Source organism: Poecilia reticulata, linkage group LG11 (genome assembly GCF_000633615.1).
Source record: "Poecilia reticulata strain Guanapo linkage group LG11, Guppy_female_1.0+MT, whole genome shotgun sequence".
NCBI classification, from domain to species: domain Eukaryota; kingdom Metazoa; phylum Chordata; class Actinopteri; order Cyprinodontiformes; family Poeciliidae; genus Poecilia; species Poecilia reticulata.
This window is the reverse complement of record NC_024341.1, coordinates 20842073-20857282: the sequence shown is the minus strand read 5'-3', so window position 1 is coordinate 20857282 and position 15210 is coordinate 20842073. Positions and strand designations below refer to the sequence as shown.

The 15210-nt window shown below is 39.4% G+C and overlaps 1 protein-coding gene across 2 annotated transcripts in view; it reads left to right on the top strand.

Moving 5' to 3' along the window:
- The window catches only part of cers2a (ceramide synthase 2a), a 16481-nt gene extending 2013 nt beyond the window's left edge, over positions 1 to 14468 (top strand). The window contains exons 2-12 of one of the 2 annotated variants that reach the window (XR_534913.2): positions 5164 to 5337; positions 5425 to 5542; positions 6463 to 6581; positions 7654 to 7711; positions 8044 to 8094; positions 8189 to 8281; positions 8927 to 9055; positions 10449 to 10555; positions 11319 to 11472; positions 12732 to 12916; positions 13004 to 14468. Coding sequence is in view for 1 of the 2 variants with exons in the window: in XM_008422472.2 (XP_008420694.1) it covers positions 5165 to 5337; positions 5425 to 5542; positions 6463 to 6581; positions 7654 to 7711; positions 8044 to 8094; positions 8189 to 8281; positions 8927 to 9055; positions 10449 to 10555; positions 11319 to 11472; positions 12732 to 12863 (1134 nt within the window). In the remaining variant the exon portion in view is untranslated. Of the gene's footprint in view, positions 1 to 5163; positions 5338 to 5424; positions 5543 to 6462; positions 6582 to 7653; positions 7712 to 8043; positions 8095 to 8188; positions 8282 to 8926; positions 9056 to 10448; positions 10556 to 11318; positions 11473 to 12731 lie in introns of both variants that reach the window. The other variant, XM_008422472.2, reaches the window with a different exon arrangement.
- Positions 14469 to 15210: the final 742 nt, after the last annotated feature.

Sequence of the window (15210 nt, the reverse complement as noted above, 5' to 3'; positions counted from 1 at the left end):
TAATTGTAACAGAGACGGATGTAAACCTATTAAATTTTGGCATTGCTGCCACTTTGTTATGTCAGTTTTTAATATTTTTTTCTCCATTAATAATTAACAGCATAATTTCAAAACTGCATTTTGTGTTTACTTGTGTTGCTTTTGGTTAATATTTAAACTGGTTTTGATGCTCTGAAACACTGAAGTCTGACAAACATGCAAAAAAGAAGAAAAAAAAAGAGGAAATCAGGAAGTAGACGAACACTTTCACAACACTGTAAGGTCTGGTGCACCCATCTGCTCTGAGAACTCATCTAGTTAATTCAGAGATGTTGTGTTAGTTCAGGCTCTGTAAATCCAGATTTGTCTCGTTGTGAAGAGTTTTAAATACATTTCTGTGAGACATTTTGAAAGCGTGTATTTTGCTTTCACCTAAAAAAAATAAAAAGGCACTATTATCACATAAGATCCCATGACTATATATATAAGTATTTGGTGTAATGTGATGAAATGTGGAGAGGTTCTAGAGGTGGGAACACGTTTTCATTGCAGTTTATTTTGCAGGAGTTAACTTCTCTGTAAAAAGAAACCAATTCAGCCGAATGTAGCTACACTATTCTTACACTGTTGAACGTGAAATCAGAATAAAATTTTCTCGTTTTAGGTGAATTAGGATTACCCAATTTTTTAAATTTTCTTTGCTAAATGGCAGAATAATTTTGTAATTTGGTTCAAATCCCCCAAAGCTCCAAAGGAAGACGAAAGGTATGCCAAGAGTGCTTATTGTTGGAGATGAGCCTGTAAATGGAATCGGCTACATTTGCAATGCCAAGAAAATGAGAGAGATTTCGTTTCCTGGCGACACTGTATCTGATTTAACTCACCAAATGCTCTCTCTAACCACCAATCAGCCAAATATTGAGACTTTAGTTGTGCATGTTGGAGCCAACGATCTGGAAAAGCAAAAATCTGAGATTCTGAAAAAGGACTTTAATAATCTTCTGAACACTATGGGGAACATTAAAAATGAAGTTATTTCCCAGTGGTCCAATTCCATCGCCCCAATGGGGAGACGAAAAACACTCCAGGCTGCTCATGATAAACAAATGGCTGATTAAAACCTGCTCTGCCAGCTCRGTGACCTTCATCGATAACCTCTGGATCTACTGGCAGCGCTTTCACCTCTTTGGAAGAGGAGGACGCAATCTTAMCAAACATGGGATAAAGCTGCTCACTGCAAACATTATTCATTTTATCAACAAGAACAACAATGTGTCCATCGCTTCAGAGGAACGGGTTCAAGGACGTCTGACTAGGATGGAACCCTCCGCGTATCAAGAACAAACTATTCCAATACAAACTGATAAAACATCGACTGGGGACAGAACGACTGGTTCCCCTCCTCCCTCCACTCATTCGCTGCATTCACAAGATACCTTTGAAGAAATGTCTTCTGGACCAGAGTTTCTCAAATTCACGGATGGAATGGATCAACGGGTTCGCCTCGGCACGTCTCTCCTTAGCGCTAACATAGCAGACCTCACTTCATCTAAGCCACCTGCCTCTGACTTCCCAGAGAATCCAGCACTCGGTGTTTCTGAGGTCTGAGATCGGGGTCCAGATATTATCGTTACACCTGTCTTCCTCCAGAATGTCTCTGGCCCCCCGGCATTGCAAGACAGGACATTACCTGTCTGGATCACTGCAAGAAAAGTTACAAAACACAGAAATGCAAAAAGCAGCGGTCTTAATTCAAACCTCAGACTGATCCCCTGTCTAAAGGAACCTCAGACTGAAGAACTTTTGGCCCCCAAGTCACTTAAACTGGCTCTTTTAAATACCAAAACTATATTAACTAATGTTTTCATCACTGAGTATAATATTGATGTTTTATTTCTGACAGAAACATGGCTGAATGACAATAATGAAGCAATCGTACTAATTGAATCAGCGTATAATTTTTTTAAAGTGAAAATAGAAAACACAAAAGAGGAGGAGGCGTGGCTTCAATATTTAAGAATACCATGAATCTCTTTGGGTAATTTTATGTCTTTTGAGTATCTGGGAATTGAGGTAAAAGGTTACAAACTAACTTTGACACTAACTTCATACAAAACTCCAACATATGTGGAAAATTTCTTTACGGACTTGAATGAGCTTCTATCTCTCATATGCATTGATTATGATTGTTTAATAATTGTCTGTGATTTCAACATTCATGTTGACAACCCCCAAGATCGAGGGGCAAAAAAAAAAAAAGCTGTTTAATATATTACAGACTTTTGGTTTAACACAACATGTCAAACAAGCAACACACACTCATGGACACACACTGGACCTGGTTATCAGTAAGGGTGTGAATATTTCCAATGTCTCTGTAACTGTAACAGATCACTTCGCTGTTATCTTTGAAAGTTCTTTATCCGTTGACCCACTTGGACAAACGGCTACTGTCACAAAACGCTCTTTTCACAGAAGACACAGCAGAAACATTTAATCAAATTGACTCTTTCTTCTTCGGCCTTGAGCAGTAATGATGCGGATAAGTTGGTAGATGTTTTTCAGTCCAAAGTTTCAGATGTCATTGCTCCCATTAAAGTGAAGGTTGTGTCTGGTGGGAAGGAATCTCCATGGAGAAATGCAAAAACGGTTCAATCTGCAAGATGACTGATGTAATGATCGGTAATCGTCCTGAAAACTGCAATCGGTGCACACTTTAGCCGTCGCCATTTCTGTGGTTAAAAACGGAGGGTGATTTTCAACGTGCATAATCTTTATAGCATGTTTATATTTTTTGCTTTCCTCATTTCACAATTGCCTTTTTCTGCATGTTGAAGTAAGCTMATTTTGCGCTTGAGAACCTGGAAACACGTCTTGACAGCCAATTGGCCTCGAGGAATGTTTGCAGTTCTCCCATTGGACAGAAAGTGTCTCTGCAGGTTCATTCAAATCCCAGAATAAACTCTCGAGGGCCGACTGCAAACCCGAAACCAATGACCTAATTTAGCACAATCAGCCAAGAGGCCATTCATTGTTCTTTTTGAAGCAGGTGAAAGACTCGTTCTGACCAGCAGGTTGCAAATTGATGAGCTCTTTGAGAACAGGGCAGCTCATTCCAGTTCCTCGTTTTATTATGCAGGAAGCGGGTGGAATAACCGCAGAGTTTAACTTTAAGAGACTCCGACGTTGGGACAAAGGTTGTTGCATAATCACCCTCACACTAAAAACCTGCTGATGTGGCGTTGGAAAGCTTCTCCTTGATGACCGAGCAAGTCGCTGAGGTGCTGCCAGCAACTCCGCCGATATCCTCCCGGTTTAACGAGCGACCCTTTGGCTGTTTGTGCGCTCCCATCAGAAGGCCGGTGACTCACAGCCATAAAGAAAGCGGATCGTACGGGACRGCTCAAATTCAAGCGACGGTTTGACACRATGCAAAAATGAAAGCCCGCCCTCCAATCTGCTTATTGCTCTTTTTTCACTCTGATCTGGCCTGAGAGCATGTGACCGGTTTTGATTCAGGGGTTTACCACATAACAGGCGCGATTGTTGTGGGGGTTTTTGTGATTAATTCACACCCCAGAAATGCTTTGAGTCTCTTTGTTTGTTCAGTACAAAGCGCGAAACGTTTGTTGTACTTTGCTAATGACTAAGAAGATGTTTAAGATGACTTATTCTGAAATAAGAATAAGTCTAAATGGATTTGAATGGCTTAACTGATTGGAGTTGTTCTGTGATGGACCAACAAAAAACGGTGAAAAAATTTGAAATGTTTTACATGGAAAAATATCAAATATTTGAATCAATTTTCTTGTCTGTAAATCTATAAAATGGTATGTCACATAAAACCTATTAAAATTCAGGGTTTTAAGCACATTTCTAATGTGCTTGAAACATTAGAAATTCGAAGGGAAATAAGTACCTGTCCACCCACTGATGGTGGCAATTAAATAATCAGATTACTTTATGAAGTAGATGAGGGACAAAAGGTACKCTGAGACTTGAAACCGGTTTCAGTCGGATCAGGAAAGAATTTTAGGTTTCAACTAGACCAGTCAGGATAACACATTTTTTGGACAATAAATTCCACCAGAATATCTTTGTTTTGAGACCATTTTCAAGTAACATAATGGGATTAATTGATTTATTGCTTATTACAACAGGCCTATTTTCAAATCTTTCCKGACTCGTAGGCCCTTCACACATGGAGACATTTTTTACTTTTGTAAACGATTAAGGAGAAAAACGAAAAGTTTCTCCACTCGACAGGATGCAAAACCGCAGAAAATGCGCCAATCGGTGGCGCTGTAACGCTGCCACTGAACGACACAAAAAAACACACAACAGCGCCGTGTTTATTTGAGAGAGACGCTTTCGGGATAGAGAGAGAGATGGACGATATCATTGTTTAAAAAAAAAAAAGATACAGCTCGCATGGAAACCGCGTTTTGAAATCGCTCCACTCTGAAACCTGGTTTCAACATTGTTCATTTCTGGTCACAGAGACGCTGAATCCGTGTGGATTGAAACGACCAAAAACGTTGACGGACACCTAGAATCGTCTCTGTGTGGACAGAGCCTTGTGCRCAAAGTTTGCACAATTGATTAAACACGCAGGAAGTCCTTTTGGAAATATTTTATATTCAGTTATTCTGTCTTATACAAARCAGTTTCTATTTATCATGCAACTTTAAGCAGTTTACTGTACTGGAATCATGTTAGCATTTGAAAAACTTTTTTTTTTTTTACATGTGAAAGAGTAGAAATAAAACTGGAGACATTTCTTGGATATGTTGCTCAACAGACTATAACYACATCCTCTGCTAGTTGTGTAATTTCCTTCTTTAGATTCAGGCAACCACAATATTAAGAATCTAATGAGCGCTCTGAAACGGTTGATCATACTTTCTGTAAAACTAAAACCTTTTCCTCATTCTGTTGCTGCTGATTTGTTATTGAATCCCTGCATCTACGAATCAAACCTTTCATCCCTTTTTGTTTGATGGCGTTGCTTATTACATTAGAGAAATGATCTATCATTGGTCCTGATCAGCTTCAGGAGGAAGTGGTCAGATATCAAGAAGCCGACTCGCACCGCAGTCGGTTCCTGTCGAAGTGACCAAATCCTCCATTTTAGCATCTGCCTTACTTTTGTTTTCTCAGCTCTCCTTTGTGTTTTGCTTTTAGGATGTTATCTCGGTTAAATGAGATGATATGGGCCGACTGGATCTGGTTCCCAGAAGGCTACGGCTGGGACGACCTGAAGGATCACGATGGGAAAGTCTTCCCTAAAACTCGGGACCTGTGGGCGGTTCTCCCCGTCTCACTCTGCTTCCTTGTCATCAGACAGATATTTGAGCAGTGAGTCATTTTAATCTCTGTGGCTTTTTTTTGTTTGCTTCTGAGGACTGTTTGATGTGACGCTCAGTCTGCTTCTCTGCGCCGTAGGACAATAGCACTTCCTTTAGCGTCTCTGCTGGGAGTGAGAGACAAGCACCGTGTCTGTGCGTCGCCTAATCCCGTCCTGGAGTCTCACTTCTGTAGCAAATCTAAACATCCCACACAGGTACTCCCACTGCAGACATCAGCGCTGAATTTATTCCCTGTTCCACTGGCTGAATGTTTATTTGGTTCATTTTTACATCCAAAGGTTTTTCCACAATAATCATCCACCCATCTGTCAGTCTGTGGACATCCGTCTTTTCACCCATCTGTCAATTTGTTTGTCTGTCCATCCAACATTTGTTCAGCCATCCACCCATCCTTACATTTGTCTGTCCATCCCTCTAACTGTCCACCTATCTGTTTGTCCTTCTGTCCACTTGTCATGTTTGTCCCTCTGTCCAGTTGTCATCTGTCTGTCCCTCTGTCCACTTGTCATCTGTTTGTCCCTCTGTCCACTTGTCATCTGTTTGTCCTTCTGTCCACTTGTCATCTGTTTGTCCCTCTGTCCACTTGTCATCTGTTTGTCCTTCTGTCCACTTGTCACCCGTCTGTCCCTCTGTCCACTTGTCATCCGTCTGTCCCTCTGTCCACTTGTCATCTGTTTGTCCATCTGTCCACTTGTCATCTGTTTGTCCATCTGTCCACTTGTCATCTGTTTGTCCTTCTTTCTAGTTGTCATCCGTTTGTCCATCTGTCCTTCTGTCCACTTGTCATCTGTTTGTCCTTCTGTCCACTTGTCATCTATCTGTCCATCCATGTCTTGCTGTTTGTCCGTTTGTTTTTCTACTCCCACCAAATGTTTGTCTCCAGTCATCCAGCCAACCATYCATTTGTCCGTCCGTCCGTCCATTCAGTACGTCCACAAAAATGGACGCAGACTTTCAAAATCAGAGCCTGGACAAAAATACAGATTTGACATGAAAAACTGCCAAGAACAGATAAAAGTTTTGCTTGTAGATTCTGATGTGGGGCGTTCGGTGCGCTCCAACCCGAATGCAGCACTGGGTTCAGTTTCCTCCCTGCTGTCTTGTCTCCTTCCAGAGCTCCGTAGAGAGTTTAAGTAAACAGACGGGATGCTCGGTGCAACAGGTGCAGAGCTGGTTCAGGCGACGGAGAAATCAAGACCGACCCAACAAGCTCAAGAAGTTTCAGGAAGCGAGGTTGGTTTAYGTCCACGCTGCTAAATCCCTCCATTTCCCTCTGATCAGAACCACATTTCCTTTGAGTCCCACTGCTCACATAGTTTCATTCTTCTGGAGGTCATGATGTTCTCTCGCAAATGAAACATTTCTTGCGAGCGTGTCAACGTGAAAGCATGCAAACCCTGCAGCAGCACTTCATGGGGAAGTCGTCTCTCACAGAAACCGCAGAGCAGCGCCGGCCTTGAGCTCCCACCAGCAGCCGGCGTTGTAAAACAGTAACAGTGATTTATTGAGGCTGTCGTTGTAAAAGCCGCCRTGAGAGACATTCCTGTCGCACATTAAAGCTTTTAATTGCGTCGTATTCGACTGTTTCCACGTGGCACAGATGATCACTTCATCACGAGTGGCTCCTTTTCTAGCTGCAAGCCGCGCCCACAAAGTGGGAGGAAGCGTTTCACAAAACCTGTTGCGGAAGAAGGAAAAAAACTGACATCTGGTGAGCGACAAAACCAACGCCACCCAGCAGTGTCCCAGCTGCCGTTTGTCCGTCCCAGTAGATAATGGATTGTGAATTTTATCACGATATTTTGTAGCGGTATTGGGATAATGATAAACAACAACAAAAAAAAACTATTTATTACTTCACTTCACCACAAATATGCTGCTTTTGAAGAGTATTCTTATTTCATATAAGCTTTTTCAGGAAGCCACATGTGATTTCTATTGCTAACGCTACAAATAAAGACCTTGTTTAGTCACATTTTCAAATTTATTCATATTTATTGATGCTCTCCGGGAACAAAAATAGTAGAGAAAACAATAAAAATGAGATTTTTAGTTACTTTTTTAACATTAACTGAAATTTATCACGAGAACGATAAATCAAAAATTCTTATCGTGACACAGAATTTTTCACAATAAGTGATAAATGATACGATAAGTGGCTAAATAATAATTCCTCCTCGTAATAACGGCTTTCTACTCTTGTTTGAACACCGTTTAGTCAAGTTTTTTATGTTTTGCTACATAAAGCAATACACTAGTAAACACTATTCCTGTTTTCTGAGATAATTGCTTTATTCTTTTACAGTTGGAGGTTTACATTTTACCTTCTTGCTTTCTTTGCTGGCCTGGCAGTCCTTGTTGATGTAAGTAGTGCGCCGCCCAACTCACTGAAAAATCATCAACATCTAAGTTACTAATCTTTCATTAATGATTGTTTTTCTCGTTTTTTTTTTTTTTGTTTTTTTTTTTTTACAGTGGGCTATTTATTTTATTTCACAGAATCTTCAGTGTTCATTTTTTATTATTTCGGTTGTTTTTGAAAAACGACAAATTATTGAGTTTCTTTTAGTTTTTCATGCGATTAATTGAGTTATTGTTCTTTTGTGACGGGTCTAACAGTTGTAGATTTGTGAACATTTAAAAAAAGTCCTTCTTGTCGTGCTTCTTAAATCATTCTTGTCCTGCTTCTTCGTAGAAACCGTGGTTCCACGATGTGAAACTGGTTTGGGAAAACTTCCCCAAAATGGTAATTATTGTTTATTCAAATGTTTCTCCTGAAGTTTTTGAGTGTTTTCCTGTGTTTTTACTGAACGAGATTTGAACGTTTCCTCGCTTTCCAGCCGCTGTTGACCTCCCAGTACTGGTACTACATGATCGAGCTCGGCTTCTACGTCTCCCTGGTTTTCAGCTTGGCATCGGATGTCAAGCGGAAGGCAAGTGAAGCCGCATTGTGTCTAAATAGTTTGACGTTGCGCACCTTCGCCCTCGGAAACCGTCCGTCGAGAGTGATAATTTCCCAAGTGCCTGAAAATGATCTCTTGTGTTTGTGCCGCGTTTTGAGGTTTGAGGTATTGATTTGCTCGTGAAATCCTGACGCGTCGCATCGACTGCAGCTCGTCGGCTTTTCGAGCYCCCGGTAAAGACGATCTCCTGAGCTGCTCATGTGTGGCATGTCAGGTTAATGTGTGCAGGAGGTTTACATGTTGTTCAGAAAGCGCTGAAGCTGCAAACCTCAAGCCAGTGGAGGCTGATGATCTCTCAAACCAAAGCAGGGTTTTAGCTAGGAAGCAGGCTAAAGTTCAGCAGAATGCCACCGTGTTGAAGTCTCCTTTTTAATCTGAGAGTTTGTTTTTGTCGTTTCCAGCTAAACGTCTTATCTTAACGTGACTGTTTTTAAATGTAGCGTAGCTTCTCTAGCTGTGCGCTCTGCTTTATGCAGAGAGTAAATCATACATAAATAAAAAGAAAACTGGATCCTGGAGCATTGCTTTAGTGAGGAATGTTTACAGCTCGATCAATAAGTCACCAATCCTTGGGTGCATTTGGCTTTTTAACATCACCTATTTCTTCCTGTTAAGGATTTCAAAGAGCAAATCGTTCACCATGTGGCTACCATCCTCCTCATCAGCTTCTCCTGGCTGGTCAACTACATCCGAGCCGGGACTTTGATCATGTTGGTGCACGACGCCTCTGACTATCTTATGGAGGTATGACACGACCAAAAGGCCAAACATGGTTGTTGTTTTTTATGCTGTTTTACAAATGTATGCGTTATAAAATCCAAAGGGTTAAACCAAAAACAACATAAAAGGGGTTAGATGGTGGATTTTGTGTGTGGTGAACCATTTTTAAGTTGGTTTTAATTATGTTTTGGGCCGACAACCCAGTTTTACTTCACTAAAAGAAGTTATCAGATTTCTCATTAAAATTTCCTGATTTTTCAAGGTGAATTAAGCCATGCCACACTGAGAGGGATCTGTGTTTTAAAAAACGCCCACAGCATCACACCTCCTCCACCGTACCTGTGCTTTCCCACACATTCAGCCTTTGTTTCGCACCAGACACGCCTAAATAATTTTTTGCAGAAAACCTCAAAGTTGATCTCACTTGTGGAGGATTTACCGAAAACACAAAATCTAACAAAGTATTTTTACTCTATTTTCTAATGCAAAAACCTTAGTGCACTAAAAAAAAAAAAAAAAAAAAAAAAGCACTAGTTCGACTGGCAGATTATTTCACTTATAACATTGGAAGAATATGATGTTATAAGTAGAACTATTATTTTTTTTAAAAAAATCAATATTAACAAGTTCTTATATCTAGCTGAAAACTTATTTGTTTTATTTCATTTGTACTAAGATCTTTGCACTAGAAACTAGACAAAAACTACTCAGCATTATTTTGTGTTTTTGCAGCGTACAAACTGGATTTGTATAACTGAAATTTAATCTGGTTGTGTGCTTTTTGGGAATAGAATAATAGATCATTACTTTTTTGTCCTGTTATTGGGTAAATTTCAGCCACAAAGTATCAGGCGAGTGGAAACAAACAGGTGTGCAAACTACAGTAATAACGATAAAAATAGAAGCTGTACAGTTACATGAAGTGAGAACGTTACAATTGTTAATAGATTTAAATGGTACAAACAGACAGTATTAATAAGCTTTTATGTGTAGAGAGATATATTTGTGCAATAAAATGCTTTTTAAAAGCAACTATGAAGGTAATTCTAACATTTTCTTTGATTATTTTTAGAGCTGCGTTAAATAGTCCAGCATCTCCTGGTAGGAACAACCTGCAGCAATGTTGCTTTGTGTGTTTGGGATGCAGCAGCCTGTCACTGATGGATCAATCCATGCTGTATAATTTATCACTGAGTGTAGATTACAAGTGTGAGAATGATTTATTAACTGTTTGACAGAAGAACAATTCATTCTGCCCATTTCCGCTCCCAAATATCTTCTCTTGGATAGAATAATTGAACAGTTTTACATCAGCAGAAATGAATATTTCTTCGATATTTCTAGAGTTTCTGCCCTGTAGAGGTAAAAATAAAATAAAATAAAAAAATATCCTTCCTTCCTTCTGCTTTCTTTCTAGTCGGCCAAAATGTTTAACTACGCAGGCTGGAAAAAAACCTGCAACTTCATCTTCACCGTGTTCGCTGCAGTTTTCATCATCACCCGCCTCATCATCTTCCCCTTCTGGTAAAACGGAAAAACATCGCGCATGATGCATCACACGCAGGTTTATTCGATGTAATGTTCAATAGGAATGTGTGAGCGTTGGCTGCGGAGCTGAATTTCTATATTTTTGCTCTTTTTTGCATCTTTTATTTACACATTTGGTACCATCGCCATATTTGTTCCAGGTTAAACTCATTTGTTTTCTGCACTGTGAGCCAAGTTGTTTAGTTTTAAAAATGGAAACAACTAACCAAATTCCTTGAGTTATTTTGGTTTTTCATGCTTACATTTTTAAAATGAACATTTTCCTGTCATTAGGAAGTTTGGAAACATTTAGGAGAATGACAGATTGGCGTTTCGATCTTTTTAGTGTTTTTGATTTAGTGATAATGCTCCTTCACTGTACTATCTCTTCAGCATTCAGTCTCCCATAAACAAGTCGGTGTGAGTTTTCTCATTCTTTGGATGTCACTTCCTACTCTGCCACAAAAGCAGCTGTTCAACAGAGACGCTCAGTGTGGGAGGAATCACTGAGTCGCCATTTTATACTTATTATCAATGTTGTATCGGCCAGCGATTACGTTCTTCACACTAAAGCAGCAAATCCCTACTTGAAATATAAATTTGTTGACATTTTCACAACTTTTTAGTGTTTTTTTTGTTTTGTTTTTTCCTGCTCCTCAAACAATGTTTCTTTGTCTGAGCTCCCGGCCCGCTCTCAACGGGCTCCAGAGGATAACTGACGCCGGTTCTGAATGGACCCCTTTGTTCGCTCTTTCTCCAGGATCATATATGCAACAGGCGTGTACCCGCTGTCCCTCTACTCCACCTTCTTCGGCTTCTACTTCTTCAACGGGCTGCTGGTGGTGCTGCTGATTCTGCACGTCTTCTGGACGGGACTCATCCTGCGCATGGTCATCAAATTCCTGCCAGGAAATGTAAGAAAAAGCAACAGAAATCAGTGTCTTATTGGGATTGTAATAATGTGCATGTTTCTTTGCACGTAAAAATCAAAATGTAGCAACTTTCACTCTGACACTCCAAAATGAAACTCCAGCTGTTCTGTGAATATGTCAGAGGTTTGTTAGAGACTCTAGGAAAGAAACGACGACAGATGAAGCATCTTGTGAGAGAGAAAGGGAAGAGCACGGCAACTTTGGAGGATCCGCAGAGATCCTCGGCTCAGGTGGAAGAATCTGTTGCTGCTGTTTGAAAATCCAGAACTTTGGCCTTAATCGAAATGGAATAGATGGAGAGCTGTTGCTGAAATGAAGCTCTAAGAAGAACTCTTTGCAGTTTGTTACAAGCCATGCAAGGAACTAAAAACCTAAATTATACAAAACACTATGAGAGCCAGAAAACTAATCCTGAATGTAAGCCTGTCACAGTGAACAATACACCAGTTAGTCGCACGACAAATTAAAATGAGCGCAGTAATTTTTATTTGCAAGCCCGTTTGTGTTGCTTTGCCTCATTTTTAAAGAGACGCAGCCGTTTAATGATATTAAAAAGGACAAATTAGTTTTACATTATTCATATATTTTAAAACATTCATAAGTTTTGACTGTTTTCCTTGTCTGGACTTAATGATTAATATGTTTTAAAGGGAGAGATTTCATAATGTATTTTATTTATGGTTTCAGTTTTATTTGTTTGTTTACTTGTTATATTTAAAATGTGTTGCAGTTTAAATGTTCTTTTGAAATTAAAGATTGTTGATCTTTAAGGGGGTGAACTTGCATTAATATGTTAATATGGTGTTAGTTAATATCATAGTTTAACGCAATAAAAATTGGCTGTTGTGACAGGCCTGCCTCCATATCACTCTTAAAACTCCGTCCTCATGATAAAATTCGGTGGTGGCAGCATCATGCTGCGGGAAGTTGGCAGATCCTGCTGGAATTGGTGAAAATGGTTACAGAAGAAAAAAAAACCTGTGTGGCAGGCTACTAAAGATCCGGGGTTTAGGTTCACTTTGCAGCAGTCTGCATGTTGTTGTCAAATTGGACAAAAACACGCCACACTTTTCAGATTTTTAGCTGTAAAATGATGGCCTTGAAAACTGAATAAATTAGTCAAACTCTTCAAATAAGGGGACAAGATGTGGTGAGTTGATGAAGGCATTGCAACAAAGTCGCATCAGCCGACCGACATTCAACACGTTCTCCGTTCCGCTTTGTGTTTGTTTTTGCGACAGGACATCGTGGAGGACGAGCGCAGCGATAAGGAGGAGACAGAGTCGGACGACGAAGACGACTGCGGCAAGCCGAAGAACGGCCACGTGCAGAACGGTCGCTCTGCCCTCAAAAACCACAGGAAAAGAGACTGACTGGGCAGAAAGGGAGAGACTGGGTGATTTAAAGACAACAACAAAAAAGAAAGGTGACAATGGCGCCCTCATCTGGAAGCTGAAGAACATGCAGCAGGCATCACGCTCAGATTTACTCTCGTTTGTATTCTACGTTTTAGGAAACGCAGTCAGCTCCGAGGGGATGGCTCGGCCTCTCTGTGGATTACACTAAGATAGAAAAGGAGCCGTTACGATCCCGTTTGCCTCCAAGCAGCAGAACAAATTTCCACTTCTATGTTTTTCCTCTTTGCCAGTCCGCCTGCTCGCAGCTTTGTTTTCTTGATGGGAATATTTCCTGGAAACTCGGCGCTTCAGATGGTTTCTCCCGTCCCACACAGCTCATTAACGCTCTTTCGAGTGTCGACCTAAAAACTTGAGTTATTTTTGCTCTAAATAAACGCACTGACGCCAGAGATGATGTGATGAGCACTACTGTAAATGTGGCGGTGATTTCTTTTTTTTTTTTTCTTTTTTTTTTTTCCTCCTATGGACCATAAATTGCCTTTAGTCCAAATTTTTATTCAATTACAAAAAAAACATAAAATAAAGGTTTCTGCTGCATTTCTTTCGCTCTGGCTCTTTTCGGCTAAACATTGCGCCTCCAGCGAGGTTTAAGACGAAACAATTGCTAAATAATAATAATTGTAATAGTGCGAGTGAAGGTGCCTAGCTTGCCATATGAACTGAAATGTGCCTTTGGAGAAATGTGTCTTTAAATACTCACTTTTCTGAGAGATGGTTTGTTTTAAATGTTTGTTTTGTTTAAAAATCTTTTAAGTTTTCTCATTTTTCTTTCATCGTTTAATTCTCTTAGTGCGGCCAAAACGTTACAATTTGGGAGCAAAGTGTTTGATTAAGTCGATCAGTAAATGTTGATTCTTTTCTGGCCGGAGTAATCCAAAGCATATCCATTTAGTATACTTGTTTTTATTTTTTTTATCATCATTATTATTATTATTATTTATGTCACGGTCATCTTGAGATGCACTTTACGGTTCTTAGGCGATCAGTATTGACTGAAAAAAACTGGTGAATCATTTTAGTTGCAGTGTTTGATTCAGATTTCAAATCATTATTTGTTTGGAGGTTCAAAAAATAATTTCAATCGTTTTTTTTTTTTTTTAGGTTTTTTWAAAAATATTTATTCACGTGAATATTCATTTGTTTTGATAGAATTTTTTGGTTTAGCTATGAGCAAAGAAAGATGGTAGTGAGTAAACAAAACGTAACGCCAAATTGTTGTTTACACTTTCTAAGACGTTATTTGCAAGTGCCTTCATCATTTCAACTGTTAAATTGTTAGAAAAACTAAATCTTCTTCTTGACCAATCACACGCAGCTCTCCGTTGACAACTTTGCTTCTGCTGAAGTGTTCTTATCCTCCCAGAGTTGTACATTTCTAACATGGATGACATAAATTCGTGTGGAAAACGTTTGTTTTTGCTGCATTTATTTCTGAAGATGATGTTGAAATGTTTTTATGGACTTTATTTCTGAACTGAAAAATTTTTTTCATTGAAGATTGCTTTGTGTTTTCTTTGCATTTTGTAGACAAATAATATGACTAGTTGGGTAAATACAAAATGTGATCAAGTTTTTTTTTGTTTAGTTATTTCAGGTTAAAAAAAAACAATCATTTTAATATACCTGCTCTGATAATGTTAAAAGTAGTTGAGGTGCAAAAAACCCCCCAAAAAACAACAAAAAAACAGGGTCATATTGCCACAAAGTAAGATTTTTGTGCTTCGTTTTATAGTTTTAAAATATGAAATTTTCAAAAAGCAGATTGATTATCTTTTTTAAATAAATCCTGACCTAAATACTAATAAGGTAAAAAGGATCAGTCAGAATTTGGTTAACACTGCATTGTGGACTCTTTGCATAAATCTGAGGAATCTGGGGTAATAAAAAAAAGCACATTATTTATTAGAGTAAAAAGAATACTGCTTAAAATATTGAAGATTTGGCCATGATTGCATTTTTTATGATTCTCAGTGGATTACTGGTGGAAAGTTTTAGCTTTTTTTTTTTTTTTTTTTTTAAAGAAAACTGTCTAGTTTTTTTCCTCCCATCCTCCTCTACTGTATTTTGGCTGCAGGCTCGAAGTCCTCCTCATCTAATTGCATATGGAGCGGGATCACTTTACCATCCTGTGCTCCACTTTATCCTCCACACTGTTCCTGCCACCAGGCCGCCTCAATGCAACAATCTCCATTTTAAAGCAGCGGGGTCAATTTCCACCCGGCTGCAGCATCTGGCTCTGCAATTTAATTGAAAACGCGGCTCCAGTTTCTCTGGATTTTCTGTGTCCAGTTTTCCTGCTTTC